Source organism: Sparus aurata, chromosome 11 (assembly GCF_900880675.1).
Source record: "Sparus aurata chromosome 11, fSpaAur1.1, whole genome shotgun sequence".
Taxonomy (NCBI): domain Eukaryota; kingdom Metazoa; phylum Chordata; class Actinopteri; order Spariformes; family Sparidae; genus Sparus; species Sparus aurata.
In genome coordinates this window covers 11,570,706-11,589,329 of record NC_044197.1, presented here as the reverse complement: position 1 = coordinate 11,589,329, position 18,624 = coordinate 11,570,706, and the positions used below count along the sequence as shown (strand labels likewise).

The 18,624-nt window shown below is 42.2% G+C and overlaps 1 protein-coding gene across 1 annotated transcript; it reads right to left on the bottom strand.

Moving 5' to 3' along the window:
* Nucleotides 1–6,859: 6,859 nt before the first annotated feature.
* Nucleotides 6,860–10,170, bottom strand: rxfp3.2b (relaxin family peptide receptor 3.2b). Its single transcript, XM_030432364.1, has one exon. It carries the CDS (start codon nt 9,890–9,892, stop codon nt 8,702–8,704), a length of 1,191 nt encoding a protein of 396 aa, XP_030288224.1. The 5' UTR covers nt 9,893–10,170; the 3' UTR covers nt 6,860–8,701.
* Nucleotides 10,171–18,624: the final 8,454 nt, after the last annotated feature.

Here is an 18,624-nt window from a genome sequence, read left to right as displayed (position 1 = left end):
ATAATAATGGGTCCAGATATGGACGAAAGGGTCTGTCCTGTTCTGGCTTGTTGTATCTAAAGCTTTCTTTGTTGTAACCCGAGCTTCATTACATGGCAAGGGAGAACAGATAAAGCCTGAAACACTGGCTGGTATTTGAGCTTATCTATGTTCTTCAAGGCAGGTCGAGATCATTATCAGCAGGGAAAGGTCAACCAGACCGCAATGTTCACGCCCGGAGCCGTTGCAATTAACCGTAAACACTTTTTGTGAAATGAACGCAGGTCAGTATAATTTAAAACATAAACAGGTCAGCATCAATTAAAAGGCTTCAACTCATTTTATCTCCTTGACAGTGCAAGTCTGTCTGATGGCTTGTTGATCCCACCACGGTTCAGACTGAAGTATCTCAACAACTGTTGTACTTCTATGACATCTGAGCAGACACCCACAGTCACAGAGGATGAAGCCTAGTTACAATTATTCTTCTTCAGCCCCCGGCGTTACTTTTTGTTGAGTGCTTATTAGCAAATGCTAGCATGCTAACACTTAATTAAGACAGTCATGGTAAAGGTTTTATATCCTAAGCATCAACATACCATCATTATCATTGTGAGCACATTAACCTCTGGCTAAAAGCAATGCTGTGCCAGTGTACAGTTACACAGAACTGCTATTTTAGGTATAGATTCTTGGTCTGTGTTAAGACATGCTGGAGAGAGGTCCGTCTGTGAAGAAGAGGAGAATGAATGTATTAGTCAGCTCCAGGTTTATGCTCACAATCCACATCCAGTGAGTCAGACAAGTTACATCCTAACTCTACACTTCTGTTCACTCTGTCTTTCCTCCTATATGAACCTATGCACCAAATCGTCTTGACAGAAGATGATCACCTTTTCACCTTTAACTGAATACAAGCTGCGAAAAAGTATTCAACACGTGCACGATTCATAACTTTTGACATGCTGACTTTCATGTTCAGGCTGAGACTTCCTGCGTATATAACCTCCAACTTACCTGGGGAACTTTCTGATCTATTTCAGGATGCGATTCTGGTTGCTTCACAATGACTTGTTTCCTATCGGGGGCAATAAAAGAAATCAGGATTCCTGAATCTTATCCTTCCAAGGTGCCTACAGCATGCAGGGCGCAAAGCTGCCAAGACACTCGAGTGACTGAAACAAGCAGTCAGACAAGTGAGGCAACAAGACTTTACTGAAAACTGTCAGGGCAACCTTGAGTCATTAAATCTATCTGAACTTTGTGTTTCTGTTCTGATTGGTTTGTGCTCCCTCTCCCCTCTTAGGTCTGTTAAAGAAAGCCACATAAGAAGCTTTAGTCTCAAGGTCTCTGTGTGGGCAGCAGCAGAGCGAGAACCAACATTTGCCAAGTCAAAATGCCATAAGTTCCTGTCTTACTTTGATCATGGCCAGACAGCACACATACTGATCGAAAAAAACCCTGGGCAAAAATTCGGGCAGAATTTTAATCATGAAGTGCAACAGGTAAGAAGTGATCATCACAAGCCGAGTTATTAGCAAAGCAGGAAGCCAGGAAGAGAGCAGGAGAGGGAAAGAGAGTCAGCCTCCCACTCTGTGTTAGCGCTCAACACTCATGAGACCTCTTAATAGTCACAGAGATAAGCATTCTGTCGCTTTAGGAGGATAAATTGAATTCAGTGATGGACTTTTGAAGATATGGGCGCGACTGTCCAACTGGATATGACCAGGAAAAAAAATGGGGCCACAGCTGATTGAAAATCTTCAAACTCTTCAAGGAAACGTGAATAAAATATAATGGAAGTGAAAACAACCCCCACAGAGAGTAAGGTGCTGCTTTGAATGATTACTAAATTGTGGCCTGGTGAGTTTGTAAAAAAAAAATAATAGAAAAGCTTTTTAGGAATATGATTCTCATTTGAGAGAGCCGTTTGAGATAAATGCCCGTAGATAATGGATTGAATTACAAAGAGGGCTTTGAAATTAATAGCAGCCAGTCCTCTGCGGTCGTCCATGCAAGAAGCTTATTATGACTCATTTTTACGTTAATTGTTAAGTGATGATCTCTCATGGCTGAAGTGATTGTGATCGAAGCAAAGGAGGAAGTCAGGTGTCATACGGTCGTAGAGGAAGTCTGGATAAGGAAGAGTTTGGGGTAAATGGCTGAGTCCATCACATAGACACTAATGTGATTTCAGTGACATCACTCATAGGTTTCTGAGGAGCCATTGACAAACTCAGTGTAGTGGCTCTGGCTCTCACCATCATGGCAGTGCTTGACTCCATTTAGGTTCTTGCTGACCCAAAAATAGGCAAAGAGGTGGAGCGGTGGTGGGCCAAAGAAAGCCTGGTTGCTGATAACTAGCTAGACAGCTAACAGCTAGCTGTCGCTTAACACACACATGTGCTTATTTATGTATAACTTTAAGTGAGTTATTCAAAATTTAATACCCTCAGTAGTTCAATCAGGAGAGACAAGTGAACGAAGTAAAGAAAGTGTTTATTACATCAGACAAGACTGACAGAGTCTTGTCAGAAAGTCTTAGGTGCTTAGACTCCACAGGGAGATTTCGTGAGTGAAGGGGGGCTGCCCTGAGCAGCAGCAGCAAGAAGACTCTTATGAGACAGATTGGCTGATGAAACAATGAAGCTGATGAAATGATAAAGCTGGTGAATCTGCAAAGACTGGCCGGTGTTCGGTAGGTGGAGGACGTGTGCAAGACAGCAGCAGGAATGAACAACAGGCAGGAGACAATCGTATTGAAAACCACAGCAGCAAGATGACCGACCAACAGTGAAGGTGTGTCGCCGTGCCATTGTATAGATGTGCCAGGCTGACGTGAGCAGCTGATATCAATTGACGACCCCAGATAATAGGCAATTATGAGTGAGAGGAGTGAAATAAAGGATGATATAAGAAATAAAGTAAGGACGAAGCATGCAAAAGATCAGCCTTGCTGCCTGAACTTTCACTGGAGCTTCATTTGTCATTAACAGGGTAATTAGCTATAGAGACCTAAACTAATTTTGTACCACAGGTAAACATTATTTCAATAAGGAGGTCTGGTTTTGGCTTCATTATAAGCCCTGAAGGGAGCCACACCCAGACTTTTACTTTGGAGACAGCTGTTTGTGTCCCATATGAAACATTCACAACATAACCTTTTGCAACATATCATGGCGGCACACACTGTAGGGGCACACTTATGCAACACAATGCATCCTAAAACAAAGCAACCTAACACAACATAATATGATACACCGTAATGCAACTCAGTATTTTGTGATTTTACGTAATGTAATGTTGTGGGACTTATGTTACGTAATCAATTTTTTGTTGCCTGGAGATTGTTTAACAGCGTTAACCACCTGACAACAAAGGTCCCATGTGCAGAAGGCTGGTACACCACTGGAACCATTGGCTCCATGTTTGACCTTAACAGGCATAATACTTTTTCAGAGGTTTAGGTCTGAGGATGTGGGGAAAAAAAATGAGGGAGTTTGTCATCACAAAAATAAAGGATTAAACTTACAAAGGGAAGAGACAAATTGTCGTTGTACTCACCGACACTTGTTTCTCATGGTTAACTAATGAGCATCCCCGCTTCCCTTTTCAAATGTCAGAGACAGCTCTGAGATCTTTCCATCAAAATCCTTTCTTTGTCATTTCAAATTGCCTTTTTTTATTGCCCTGAGTATCTTTTACATATTTTCTCAATGCCTTTCTATCTTTTGTGCAGCACTTTGTATTCCCCTTCAGTTGAAAACTGCTATACAAAAAAACTCGCCATACATGAGCTGCCCAGTTTGCTGTCGTACATGTATAGATAATCGAATCAGCCGTATGGGGTTTCTTTCACCCCAGGGGGCTTTTGATGGAAACTGCATGGCATTAACATGCTATGTGTCTCACCTGCTTCTAAATAATCCCATCCGTGGTTGAAAAAGTCAAGTTGCCCTCCGCCGAGTCTGAGCCTGTTTAACGCTAATGAGGGACAATTAAATATTCTAAAGATGCCAGTGTTGTTGGGTTACCATTAGGCCTGAGAGAAAGGTCAGCGCCAAGGGTGTTGGGCGACCTTCTACTACCGCTTCCTGTCCCAGGGGAAACTTGGATGAGTATTGATCAAACAGTCTGACATGAATAGTGACAAAGTGCATGTTGATAAGTCTATTAGCTTGCTCTTAGAAGTTTGTGTACTCTTTTGTAACAGTGTGCGTCTATGTGTAAGTTTGTATTCTCATCAAATGCTTCCGTTTAGAGAAAGAGAAAAGGTGACAGCGAGGTGAAAAAAGATGCTTTGGCTCTCTGTATGCATGAAGCAGATGTGAGCGCAGTCAGAGAAGCAGTTCTTTGAATAACAGCCAAAGCATAGCGCAATATAAAATATATAATCAACTGTATTGTACTGGATAAAACAAGAGCTCAAAGTCTTTGTGTTGCCTTTTGCATCCTTTTGAGTCAGCCAGTCGTACGTGTTCTGCCCTACAGGCATCTTTTCCCTTTGATTGTAAAAAGTCTTTGGTCCAGTCCCTCTCAGGTGTTGACTTTTACATAACATTTATTCACTTTAAATGGAAAGTTATTGTTAGGTTACCCTTGGCTGGTTCTGTGTACATACGTCTTCAATCTATTCTCTTGCTCAGTCCATCCATATGCAACAGATGCCAACGAGGCTTAAGAGAGAAAGATGAATATCTGGAGGTTGTACCTCTGTGAAAAATATTTTTGTGTACGTGGTTACAGACACAACTCGCAGAGAAAGAGGGATATCAAAATATGGATCAGGTGTCATTTAAGTAAAAGCAAACATTGTTTATTCCCTCTTTTCTGTCTTGGGCAGCTGCCTAGGCACAGGAAACCTATTAAAGATAACACATTCATGCTAAATAGATATTCCCTAAAGGGCATTTGTTCATTATTGTTTTATGAGCTTTGCTTGCTGAGTTTTTTAATTGAGGGCGATTTGGCTTTTGGCCAAAGGGCCTGCCAGGTTGTTATTGGAAGGCGGCTAACCCTGAACCGTTTTCTGTGGTTTGCCCAGCAGGCTTTACTCGATGCATGCACTGAAGCTACAAATCATGCTGGTATGGGTAATTACAAAAGTGATCCTCCACAGCTGATTATGAAAGCAACAGACTAAGTGTTTAAAGATTCCTGGTTTGATTCCAGTGTTTTTTCATGGAGGATCAGCACTAATGTGAGGCACAGATTTTAAAATCTGCTCATGCCAGCAGAGAAGCCGGTCTGACAGACTCTGCCGGCTGTGCTTTTTATGCAGAAGATGTTTGCATACAAATGGTGTAAGACTGCGAGTGAAAAAGCTCTGAAGTTTCATGATTGCAATCCATGTTCTGCATAATAAGGCCCCTGAAGTTTTAATGGTATTATTACAAATAATTCATCCAGAAATGCCTGGACACACAACTGATCATTCAAGTACACTTAAACTCTGATTGACCGAGTAATGGTCACAAAAAGCACTGATTCTGTTGTTCACAGAAATCACTAATGTCCCCAGCATGGCTGGATTATCCCACCAGGGGGCCCTGGGGCAAAAATAAACTACTGGCTCCTGTTGGCTGCCCTCCTCTGTCTCTTTCCATTATATATGTACCATGCTGCATTCACACTCAGCAGTCTACCAATGGCAGATTAATTATATTTTGTCTCGAGCTTCAGGAACCAACCAGGACCTCCCGGCTGGAATACTGTCTGATTCAAGGATTGCTTTTGTCACTTATTCCATGTACATTTGATTTAACACACATTTATTTACCAATATGCTCCATGTTAACACAATATGGAAGACAAAATGTGAAGATGTTAATTGACACAGGGTGCTATGCAAGACTGAGTATGTCATTATAGAGGAGCTTTGATGCTCTAATCACTTCATCCACTAGTGGTGCATATTCTTACACAAATGAGCAATCAATTTGAAGGGCAGCTCCATCAAATTTACTCATTAAGTGTGTTTACAGGTCTTGGGGAGGACAGTACTACAGAATATATGACAAAGCAGTGTAACATCTTTTGTGGCTCCAGAGGCATGTAATCTGATAAATTGCCACCAGTGATGTCACTGGAAAAATCGATACAGCAGAACTAATGATCACCTTTTTATATTCTGCATGTAAAACCTGGCAACTACATTACCCACAATGCAATCTCAACCCTGAGTGACATCACTGGACGCAGTTAAATAGATTACAAAAGATTACCCTTTAGTTTAATTACCAGATATCAATCAACAAATAAACTGAGTTACTGCTCATGTGGGGACCTGAGACAGTAACCAACCAATAATTACATTACATACAGTTTTAACCAGAGGAACTCTAATACCGAGAGTGTTGTTTAGCAAAAGCGTCGTGTTACATTCAAAATAACATTCCTGACTAATTAAATATCACTCCAGGGTGTTTAAGTAAGAAATATTTTGAGTGTGCTTTGTCAAACCTTCCCTCTGTGTCAGAGGAGCTTTGATTAAAAATGAAAAAATCTAATTCTCATTTCACCCCAGCTCATCAAAGGGGATTAAGAAAAGCTATCCACTCTATCTGACAGCACCTCTTGTTCACAGCACTTCAGTCAGAAGCCTTGTTTGTGGATTATTTGTGCAGCGCAGTGCTGATTTTGTGAGTGGTTGAAGAGCTGCTGCACAAACGCCGAGGAAGACAATTAAATACCATTAATAAAAGAAGAGAGGAGTGACTCTCTCTGTATGTGATGCCTTTCAGTCTCTACAGGATTATTTTTCAGCAACATTATTCCCACTTTATTTTTCAGTCAGCCGTGCATCTGCATATTTCACCTCCCCATGTATGTGCTCTGAATGCCAACTTGGCCCAAACATTCCAGCCAGTTAATGACAAGGTCTTAATTTAATCATTACTTTATTTTCATTGACACTGTGCCAATTCATATTATTTTCCACTGACACATCAAAACAAACAATTTCTCCTCTAGAAAATAACACGATGATGGCCACAGCCGCGATAGAATACAGAGAAGACAACATATTCACAAAAGATTACATCGTCATGTCAGATCAACTCAGTCCGTGTGTGCTCCTTCAACATCGATAACTATGTGATTTAACAGAGACTGGTGCCTGCGTCAGTGGATACAATCCACTCTTACAATTGGCCTGGTTTAAATTTGCGGCAAAGACATATACAATCTTTAAATTTAATGCAAAATTCTAAATGATTCATTATGCTAATCAATCTGACGCATCTTCATCTACGAGAAAGCTGCACCCAGATGTTGCATCTGTGATCGCCGATTTGTTGCGCAGAAGATAAAAATCTGCCATTTCTAACCAGGGCAACATTCAGCTCACAAACTATAAACTGTGAATCGTGTTGATCGTGTCGTGCCGTCTTGCCTTTAAAAAGGACAAGCAAACTGATTTGACTCCTTTTGCCTTCTCTTGATGTTTTTCTCTTATTTTTTTCACCGTTCCAAGGCACGAACCCAGCAACCACTCTGCTTTTCCTTTCTCATGAATAAACTGCACGATGTAGCACAGTGTTTGACCTTGCCTCTATTCAAAAGCTATATCTCATTAGGCCGTTCACCTACCTTGCTGTTTACGCTGTCTTTTAGATGCAGCAAAGACCACTATTCATTTAGGTTTCACATTTTCCTGTTTGCTCTCACTGTATGAAACAATGCACACCATTACACCACAGAACAAACACAAACACAGGAACTGGCCGGCACACTGTGTGACCTCCTCATCACTCAGGTTCTTTCTTCGTTTCACTAAAGGGGGGGTTTAAACATCTTGGTCATGATTTACTCTCGTTCTTGTCCAAGCAAATCCATGGTAAAGTCTAATCCCAGATGCTGTGGCAGATTTTAATTTAGGAGTACACTAGCTGTGTTTCCACAAAGATTTTTCTATGGGCAAATTTTATGGAAACGGCAAAATCAAAAATTGAAAAAACGTCCTCTAATTCGCAAAAAAGGTTTGTACGCCCGTCTGAGGTGTGTTTTTATTTTGTTTTATGCGAGTCAGAGTTAATGCACAAAACGTTTGATGGAAACTGAATTTGCCAAATAAACTCTGACTGAGCGAACATTCGATATGACTGGTCAGCTGTTTCCGTGCATTTCTTCCGTCGTCCTCTGGACAGCACGGTCACAGCTGAATGCTAGCTTTGCAACTCGCCCTTTCGAAAGTAACTCTCGCCATTTTGTCTCCTGGTTTGTTTACCTCTCACCTCTGTTTACTTACACATCCACGCATGAAATTACGATTCACGTAGCCTCGTTCAAAACTATTTATGGAAATGCACCAGATTCGCATTCTGATTCTTTTTTATTTTCTCGCGAACTTTCAAAAGCCTCTGAGTGCGTCTATTTGAATTTACGATTGACAGCTATACATATTCATGACAAATTACTGGATGAGCAGCCCTCCTACTGCCTGTCAGCAGCACAGAGACACAGAGAGAGACGCGGAGAAAAAGTGAAAGAGTGAGAGTCATTGTATAACAATTTGCGAGTCAATCTGGGAGCATGCGGTGAAAGTGGGGCACATCCCACTGAGCAGTCCATTGTGATTATGTTGTTTCCAGAAGACAAAAAGGTGTTTCGTATTCTGTGCTGACAGGGCTCAGATGAATGCACCATCATGGTCAACAGCTTCGGATCAAAAGTACCAAAGACGAGTTCTCTCTTCTTCACCCCTTTCATTCCTCTGTCACAGTCACACATCCATTTGGACCAGCACTAGAACCGGCGGCGCCTCAGCCACTTTGGTCTTGTGCCGCAGCAGATGGGTCAGGCTCCTGAAGGATGGCGTGGCGTGGAGGAGGAGCTCTTTGAGGCCAGCCCGAAACTCTCGGCGAATCAGGCAGTAGAGCACAGGGTTGAGGCAGCTGTTGGTGTGTGCCAAACACACGGTCAGGGGGAAGGCGTAGGCCTGCACATTGTAGAAGGCCTTGCTGAAGGGCACGAGGTCAAACTTTATCAGCACCCCCCACAGTGTGAGCGCCTGATTGGGGAGCCAGCAGAGAAAGAACGACAGAACCACAATGACAATCGATTTGGTCACTCTGGAACGGCGGTTTTGCCGGCCCTGCTCCACCTCGGGGCCCGCTGCACCTGTGATACGCCGGCTGAGGATTAGGCGCAGCAGCAGCAGGTAGCAGACAGTGATTATGATCAGAGGAATGAGGAAGCCCAGCAGGACCTTTTGCAGCTGGTATAGACCCAAAAGCAGCTGTGGATCCCAGCTGCCTGAGTCTGGGAAACGCACCAGGCAAAGCTCCTCATCTGACACCTGCGCGCTGGTGGAGTAGATAGCGTGAGGCAGAGTGGCCAGGAGAGAGACAGCCCAGATGCCCAGGCTCGTCCACTTGGCCCTAGTGGCCGCTGCCCGCCGGCTGTGCATCTTCAGCGCAGAGGAGATGGAGTAATAGCGCGCCATGCTCATCGCAGTGAGGAAGAACACGCTGGCGTACATGTTCATGGTGGTGACAGAGCTGATGATTTTGCACATGACGCGGCCAAACGGCCAGCGGAAGTCCAGGGCCGTGTCCACAGCCCAGAAAGGCAGGGTCAGAACAAACTGGAGGTCAGTGATGGCCAGTCCCATCACAAAGCAGTTGATGGAGGACTGCTTCTGCCTGTAGCGCGAGTGCAGCAGATACAGAGCCAGCGCGTTTCCCACCAGCCCGAGTGCACAGACTATAGAGTAGACACATGCGATCATCACACGCACCACCAGGCTGGAGCTGTCTGCTTGGAATTCCATGATAGATTCCTTAGTGAGGAGCTGCAGCCAGCAGTGCAGCGACAGGTTGCCGATGGAGCCCCCAGCATTGTCCTCCTGTTGTAGTTGCTGCTCACATGGCTCAGGAGCCAGGGTCTGAACTCCAGTCTCGTTCAGCTGCATCTTGCTCACACATCAGCCTTGAACACTTAAGTTGGACATCTGTGTTTCACAAGAGGGAGAGAGAGGGGGGAAACAGTTTGTGCTGAGGGCAACTTGAGCGTCCCTGTGGTATCCCTGTCAGGTTTATCTCCAGCGGACGCGGCAGATACAATCCTCTCCACCGTGATTATCCTCTTCTCCTGTCTTTCTCTCCACGACGACTCGCAGCTCTGCGCGCCACGAGTGTTTATAGGTTCCACGTGAACGCGCAGAGCTCCGTCACGCGGTCGAGGCGCTCCTCCTCACTAGCAGCCAGTTTATTGGACCAGAGCGAGTAGACGATCTGACACATCAAAGTCTCCCTGCGTGTCCGTCAGAGGTGAGGCGTGGCAGCACAACTTCCAGATAATCATGTTTTGTGTTGTTGCCTTTTTTTATTAAAAAAAAAAAAAAAAAAAAAAAAAAAAACGAGCCTCGGAGACTTGGAGACAGCGGCGCGCGTAAAATATGCAGGTGAGTGGAGAGGATGCATGCGCCGAATCCCGACCGTACACAAACAAACAGTCCCGTTTTTGTTATGTTCTCTTTCCCAGACGTGTATGGAGCGGGAAAAAAACAAAAAGACAACCTCTCCGGATGAGCATGCTGCGCTCTGACTATAAACTTCAATGGGATAAAGCTGCCGTGCGCACTCGAGGTATGTTGTGTGTGTGCGTGCGTGCGTGCTCCCAATAAATCCCCAAGGTGCAACTTTTTTTTTCTTATAGGAGAAAGGAAACAGGGTCAGGAGCGTCTGTAAAAGTTTTAAATAACCATGGAAATAATAATAAAAAAAAAACCTCTGCACATTAAAATGTAAAACTCACTGCCAATAATAATAATGATGATAATAATAGTAATACGTTTGCAAATGTTTTAGTCCTTAGTTTTCTTGACTTGTTTGTATTTTTAGCTTCAGGGTGAGGGGAACACAAAATGGTCCAACAGAGACGTGAGCATCCTGTGTGAGAATATGAATATTTATAATGAGATTAAACCTCACCAAGAATAGTTTTCTCTCCCAAGTATTCAAGTTGCTTTATGCATTAGGAGGGGTGAGTTGTGCGGAAACTGTCAGCACAAATTAGCAGAGGTAAATGTATTCTAAATAAAACCCCAGGGGAGATAATTAAAAACAGATTTCTTTGCAGAAAATCACTTGTTGTGTTGTTGTAGCCCAGAATTGATTCTCATTGCGTCATTCAAGCCTCAGTACCTGATTTCCTGCCCGTCCACGTTGCAATAATGTGCTCCCTTTTTCACATGATGTACCGCAGAAAACCACAGTTGTGTGACCATCGTTCACTTTTTCCTCAGCTCTCGACGGCTGCCAGCAGAGATCAAGTAGGGAAACAATGACATGCCAGAGCCACCTGTTGTAGCTGCTGTCATTCTTTCGAACGGGAGAGCCCAAGTAAACATCAGAATCAGGGTGGACATAGTTTTCACAGGGGCAAGAATATAAAATGTAACAACGTTGGGGAGGACAACTACATGGAATTTTCGCGAGAGCAATTTTCAGAGGAGGAACTCTGCGAAGGGAATCTACATTTGCTGCTGCAAACACTGGTTAATGTTGGTGTGTGAGTGCTGGCAATAAATGTTTGTTGTTGTTGTTGTTGATGATTTCAGTGGAAGAAGTAAAGAAATGGCTAACACATCCTTTGTTTGACTCCATACAGGAGGTCAGTCACCAGCGACAAAGTTCAGGTTCCCACACATGCACTGTACCCGCATCATGTGCCAGTGCTGAGGGGCTGCAGGGCCACAAGTGCTTTTATTGTTATCAATATTATTGAAATTACATAGTTGTGATATATTTTCAGGAGGGGTCAAAGCATCATTTTCCCATGCTGAGGGGGTTGTGTTTATTCCGTGGGACTTATGGCCATTTTTATCAGTATGGACTTCAAACCACCCCTACGACAAGTTCTTCACCTTACTTCCCTTGTCTTGTGAGTAATCCCTCGCTGTGAGTTTTCAAAGCAAATTTAAAAGACAGACGGATTTAAAAAAAAAAAAAAGGAATCATCTGCAGTCTTTTAATCCCTTGCATCCCGGTTCTTGTCATCTTAACACCTCCTAAACCCCCAAATGTGCGAGCAGTGACAGAGTGCAGGGTTTAATGTTCTAAGCGTTCAAATCTGTGATGTAGCCTGGAATAAGTCTTGCACAGGCTGCTTACTAAGCACTTATATTGCACAAGTTTTTAAACCAGTTTTTCATCTGCTCCAAATGATCATGCGGCTGTGAAGGACACCCTCATGCAAACACGGCCGATCAGAACGTTGATGAAACCATCGATAATCGCCGGAGCTGAGGGAGAATAGTCACATAACATATCGGCATGATTTTTTGGTTGCAAGTCCTTTTAAATATCAGAACTCTGACAATTCTTTATCATTTCAATGTTTAGCGGTTGTCAAGCAGCTAAAAAAACACTGGAGAGTGAAAATTCGGCGGGACATCCGGCCGTAATTCAAGGTGAAACAACATACAGTATTTGATATACGTATTCACACATGTCGTAGATAGCGTTACTGTTTGATAGTGCCATAGTGATGATAGGTAAGGCAAGTAAATTAATTCTAAGGCGTCAACACACATCTTGGACACATTTATTCAAAGCTGGAGGTGAAACTGTTTGTTAGTAAGTGGTTGAATGCTAATGTTAGCTAATAGGTTATCAAATATGTTGTTTAACCTTGAAGTATGGCCCGATGCCCCTCCAGATTTTCACTACCAATCAGAGTTTTATTGCTGATCAATTGGGAGGCAGTGAAATGATGACAATTTGTCAGATTCCTTATGTTTATGCAACTAGCAAACTGGGACACAGCAGCGTATCATTACCCCACCGCTCGACCTTCACACCCTGAGCACGATGTCAGCAAAAAATGGCCCCGGTGTGAATATATGGTCTATTGGAGTTTCACCTCAGAGTCGCCTGGGAAATCACGGGGTCAACGATGGGGCCAATGATGCAACAGAAGGATTCTATAGTCTGGACACTCCGTTGGGTCCTCAGAACCAGCTTTGTTGTGCTTTCATTTAGGATCTGTGGCAGAGAAAGCCTGGGGCAGGAGTGATAGTGACACATATAAAGAGAGGATAACTTCCTCACATCTCAGCTGTTGCGTCACCCTTTTATTCACTTTAAAGAAGTGAATTTGAAGTTGGGGAATGACTGCACAGCTTGTTCGAAGGTTGTTGTGGCTATCGTGATTGATGGTGATTGATTCAGTTCGGTGAGAGAGGGAACTGTTAGAAAAGGCAGTTTTGTTTGATTAGTAATGACACTGAAGTGACCCCTGTCAAACTGAGCCATGAGACAAGGATGCATTTTTGGAGCTTTATGCATCCTGCCCGACAGAATCGTTAAAAAAACGAGAGAGCGGATAAGTGGATATGGTTTGATATCCGTCTGCCCTTAGTGCTGACTGTCTCCTTGAATGAGTAAAAACTGTTTATACTATTGTGTCCCAGCGGTGCTAAAAACACTGCTAACTGAATACTGACATAAATGTGATGGCATATAAATCTCATATTGGTGTGAATGGCTACTCATTGTCAGAGCTGGCCTCAGGCCCGTGGTCACAGTCACCTTGAGGACGATTAGTATTCCGGGGTGGAAAAAAAGAACGATTTCAGGATGTCATCTGATCAGGCTAATATTTGGTGTAGGCCAAACTCTGGGGGCACAATTCTGCTGTCAAACATTTAGCTTTGTCCAGACACAACTGCAAATCAATCCAGAATGCTTTGAGGACAATTTTAAATGCATGCTTTTTTAAAAATTTATTTATTTATTTTTATCTCTGAGCCATAAGTATACTACTCTGTTTCTGTCCACCTCACAGCCCAGTCAACAAGATAAAAGGTTGGCAGTTACCATTTCTGCGAGCCACTGATGTGGCATTCTTCACGTCACGTCTTAGGCGGCGTGCCATATTGACATCTCTTCATTACATGTTCATGACCTGACTTTAATGTGAGACTTTTAGTCTGAGTTTAAACGTGTGTAAATGTTTCCAATACAGGCCAAAACATGATGCTTAAGCCAAAAAAGGTGATCTTTTCCTAAACCTAACCAAGTGCTTTTTGTGTCTTACATATCTTGTGCCTTTCCACATATCCAAGGTAGGCAGATAATTATATTGCCAACAATTCTGGCAATTGGGTTGCATCTTATCGTAATTAAGTACCAGACCTACCTTTAAGTCTTGTCTTTACACTTCTTGTTTATTACTGCTGCTGTTTAATTTCTGTAAATAGATTGCTTTGATATTTGTACGATCAGCCTTTGTAAACACTGAGGTAAATTGTGTCTGCCACAGTTTTTTATGGAGGTTTGGAGCCACCGACCTTTGGGTGACACACTGCCTGGTTTATAGAACCTTCATTTGTTTGCACTGTGCGTGTTGGCGTGTACGCTGTGTGCCGACTCACGCTCACCTTTATTTTGCTGCGTCTTCGCTGACTGGATTGATGGATGGTCTGTTTTGTTTCTAATGATTCATTATCTCCCTGGGAAGCTACTAAATCCCACCATCCGGGTGTGAAGAGATAATCTTAAAATGGGCAACAATTATCTAAAAAAACCCTAAACTTTTTTCTGGGACATCATGATAAACTTATGTTCCGTACTTATTTGAAGAATCTGAATATCACAACTATATAACATGTCGGTGCAAACAGGAACCAACATGTATCCCTGAGACTGTCAAAATATATATAACTCCTCGTTAGCTATAAATATTCTCTTTGTTTAATAAGCTTGTTATTTCTAAGAGCGTACAGGCTCTACATCACGTCTAAATTGCTGATTTAGGTGACTGGATCCCAAGGTGATTTAAAATGCTTCCTGTTCAGAGAGAGGCGTCTGGTCTGCTAACTTTTTTACAGTACTCAGCCTGCCTTCAGCTCTGACATAGTGATTAGAGGCAGAAGTAATCGGAGTGACATCCAGACATCTTCAGACCCTCGATGTCTTCAGAGTATATTTAGATTTCTCCATCTAATATTTACAGCGGTATTTTTTTGCAGTCCATGCTTTGGTAAAAAAGATTTGCTGTCAAGGTAATTTTAGTTTTTTCAACAAAACTTCCAGCCACACCAGCTCTCCGCGGAGACACACTTCAGAAATGTCCCAGTGCTGATTATATTTCTTGAACAATCTCTGTCCAAGCAATCGTGCTGATCATCACTTCTATTTGGTCCATCCTTGGGAGCATTCATTTGTCAGGTTAAAACTGAAAGCCTCTCTGACCAAGGCTGGTCTGTTTACACAGCTTTCAAATTAGTGGACATTTTAACAGCCAAAAAAATAGACACAGGTTTCTGTATGTTGTGCTATTTGTAGCATACCTTCTTGGTTTTAAACTCACTGATTGTGGATGGAGATAATTCTCAATGCCTTCTGCAGGCTCTTTTCTTTCGACCAGGACTTGCAATGTAAACAGTTAACGTAAGGCTGCATACATTCATTTAAACATAAACTACCCCCCACAAATTAATAGATGACTTATTTAGAAAACCCTATCCCACAATTTGTGGTTATGTATCAGTCAACAACTTGTCCATTTGCAGTACTTTTCCACACAGTGTGGGATGCAAGGTAATTAAGCTGCATACAACAGCGATGCAACTAGTCCACAAGAATCATAGTTTGACATCAAATAGATCTTTACTGGCAAAAACCTGTTTAATGCATGAACACAATCAAAGAAGCCATATGTATAACTCAGTAAATCCAGTGTAACATATAGTATCGGTTTCTGATGGCAATTCATTTCTCCGTTGCCTTTTTCAGTATCATTTTGTTGTGGATTTTTGTTGAAGACAAATGCAAATCTCCACGACTGTTACATTTAATGCTGAATACATTTACACTGTATGTCTGAAGTGGCTGATTTGTATCTGCATAATGAGCCTTTAATCCTGCCATTTAATTAATACTTTAATTTGATTGTCTAGTTTACACAACTAATTAATTCCAAATCATCACGTGCAAGGATAGTAAACTAATGGCAACCAGTGTGTGAAGACTGATTAATTTGTGTGGAGGGCTGCTCACATGTTGGATTATCATTATATTAATTCGTACAAGAATTCATTCTGATGCTAAAATGAATCACTCATTAAGTAATAACACTTTAATAAGGAGTTGTCGACAGATTTTGGTCACTGTAAGTATAAACAGTATTCATCAGAAGCATGCTTTCTAGCATGTAGCTATGTAGCAGTGTTGATGTGCACTTTGTGTTGAAAATCAGAAAGACTGATCACGGCTCATATTTAGATGGCTGAAAGAATAGTGAAGATGGAAAGAAATGTCTTTAATTAATCTGATTAATTGACAAAATTATTTCAACTGAAAGCAAGAACAAAATAGAATTTACAGTCGTTTATTTTCCTGAATCTTATAATGAAATCAGCATGTGGTACACATAGCTTAATGTGTAATGTTTTTGAGAGAGAAAACTAATATTTGACATATTTCTGAATCTCTGTTAGCCTGACACATATTTCAAATTAGTGCTGCAGGAAAACAAATCATGCCTAAAAAAAAAAAAAACAAGAAAAAAGAAGTAATAATCCCCTTTGCACTTCTCTGAGGTGTGAAATATTGATTCAACTCTGCATTTTCAAGCTTGAGTACATGGAAGGTGGTTTTAGTTCCCTCTTTATTCTTCTGAGATTGGAAAAAACAATTCTGTTAATAAGAAAGTTTGGAGGCGCTTGTGAATCTTCAACCGAACAAGTTTATTCAGGCCACCGTCACACCTTTGAAAAAAAAAAAGGGACCATCATGTAGATTAAAAAAGAAGAGGAATCTTTTTGAAAGACACTCTGTCCTACCATCATTCTTTCATTGTGTGCTAAAGTCAGCGGGTGCTGATCTATGTGAAGAGGCTTTCCGGCTCCACAGGGATTTGGTCAATCAAAGCAATGGGTTATGTTAGTGATTTAAGCCACCGGTGGTCAAGAGACTTTCATCTTGATTAGAGGAAATAACTTAAGACGGAGTCCAATGAAAGAAGAAGGGGGGCAGATGGAGGTCAGCGATAGAGGGACAAGGATTCAACCAGGTCACACATCACCAGTTCACGCTGACACAGAACTCAATTTCTGTTTAAAGGCACGTAAAATGTGTTTACCATCGTGTCACACACTGTAGGCCTGCTCAAAGTTATTTTTGTCCACTGAGAGTTGAATGAATTAAGGTATTGTTCACTCCAAAGACACAACTTGAGCCTTACCATAAAGCTGATAGCTGATACTCATTAGTATGCAAACTATGAATTGAAAAGTGACAATTAATGGGTTTGCAGTGATTCCTCTGGCCATGTAGAATGATTTTTAATTAATGACAATCGAAAGTAAAATGAATATGAGAATCCAACCTCCAATAAAATGTAATGTTGGGGGCATCTGTGTTATCGTCCAGCAAAACACAACGTCAAAGGTGAAAATTATGCAGGATTTGTTGGTGGCTGTTTGCAGACGTTCCATTCAAGGCCGGCCACTTCTTACCTCGCTCGATCAGAGACAAAAAAATTTATTTTCCGACTTACTGTTTTTGTGTAAATGCAGCCAAAGCCGAGCTTCACCCTGTCGGATGTTTGCCTCTCTGCTCTGTGTATGTGTAGCTCGCCCCACCCTCAGTCAAACATACACACAGCCCGGCAGCTCTTTTTACACGTTGTACAAGAGCAGAAGACACAGATGGAGACAGCGACCTATGCCACGTTTTTATAGCCAGGATCTCATGCAGAAACACTCTGACAGGAAAATACTAAGAAAATAAGAAAATACAGGCAGAGGACAGGTCATCTGCACATACAAGCACAGCTGCACACTTCTACTGGGTCATGAAAAATGGAACACATTTGCATGAGTTGTTTCATGTGAAGAAACTGCAATGACTCGAGCAAAGTGCCCGCCAATTGCTGCAATTTGAGCAGCTCCTGACATCCTGACTGTGACTGACATCCGGCCACGGGCCCGTCGTGTCAGCTCTCCTCAGAGATGGAGAAAAAGAACAGCTGCTGTTTTTAAAAAGCCTCTCCGTACTTTTACGGTATTGAAAACGGCTGCATTTTTAAAACGTTAAGCCTGAATATAAGCAACCATTTTATTACTTTACAAAATGTTTCCACTACAACGATGGCCGTTAAATTGGAACTGCAGTGTTGGCTTATTCGTTCTGTATATTCTGTTCATCCAGAAAAAACAAAACAAAACAAAAAAACGGTTTCTACAGTGGATGATTTCATCACTGAATCGAATCTCCAGTCCTGCCTTGAAGTTCAGTCAAGCTGACCGCAGGAAATGTCAACAAGTCAAACCTGAATTAAATTCTGGTCCAAGTGGCAGCGAGGATAAGAGCACTTTCATCCCGTCACTGTGTGGTCCGCACTGACAAGCTGGACACGGGGAGAGCTGTGGACACAAGCTACAGCCCATCTTCTATGAGTAAATATATGAACATGTCGAACATTGGGTAAGAAGTCTGAGTCACGAGATAAGAGGTCACCCGGCCCACCTTTGGCCCATTTTTTTCTGTCTCGCTCTCTGCAAACTATGTCTCCACTGACATGCTGTTCTCGCCCTTTGAGAGATGGCTCATCCCAAAATTGGATAATACAGATCCAGGAACCGCCAAAAGGAAAAATTAAGCGTACATCATAAAGAAAAATTAATGCACAGTG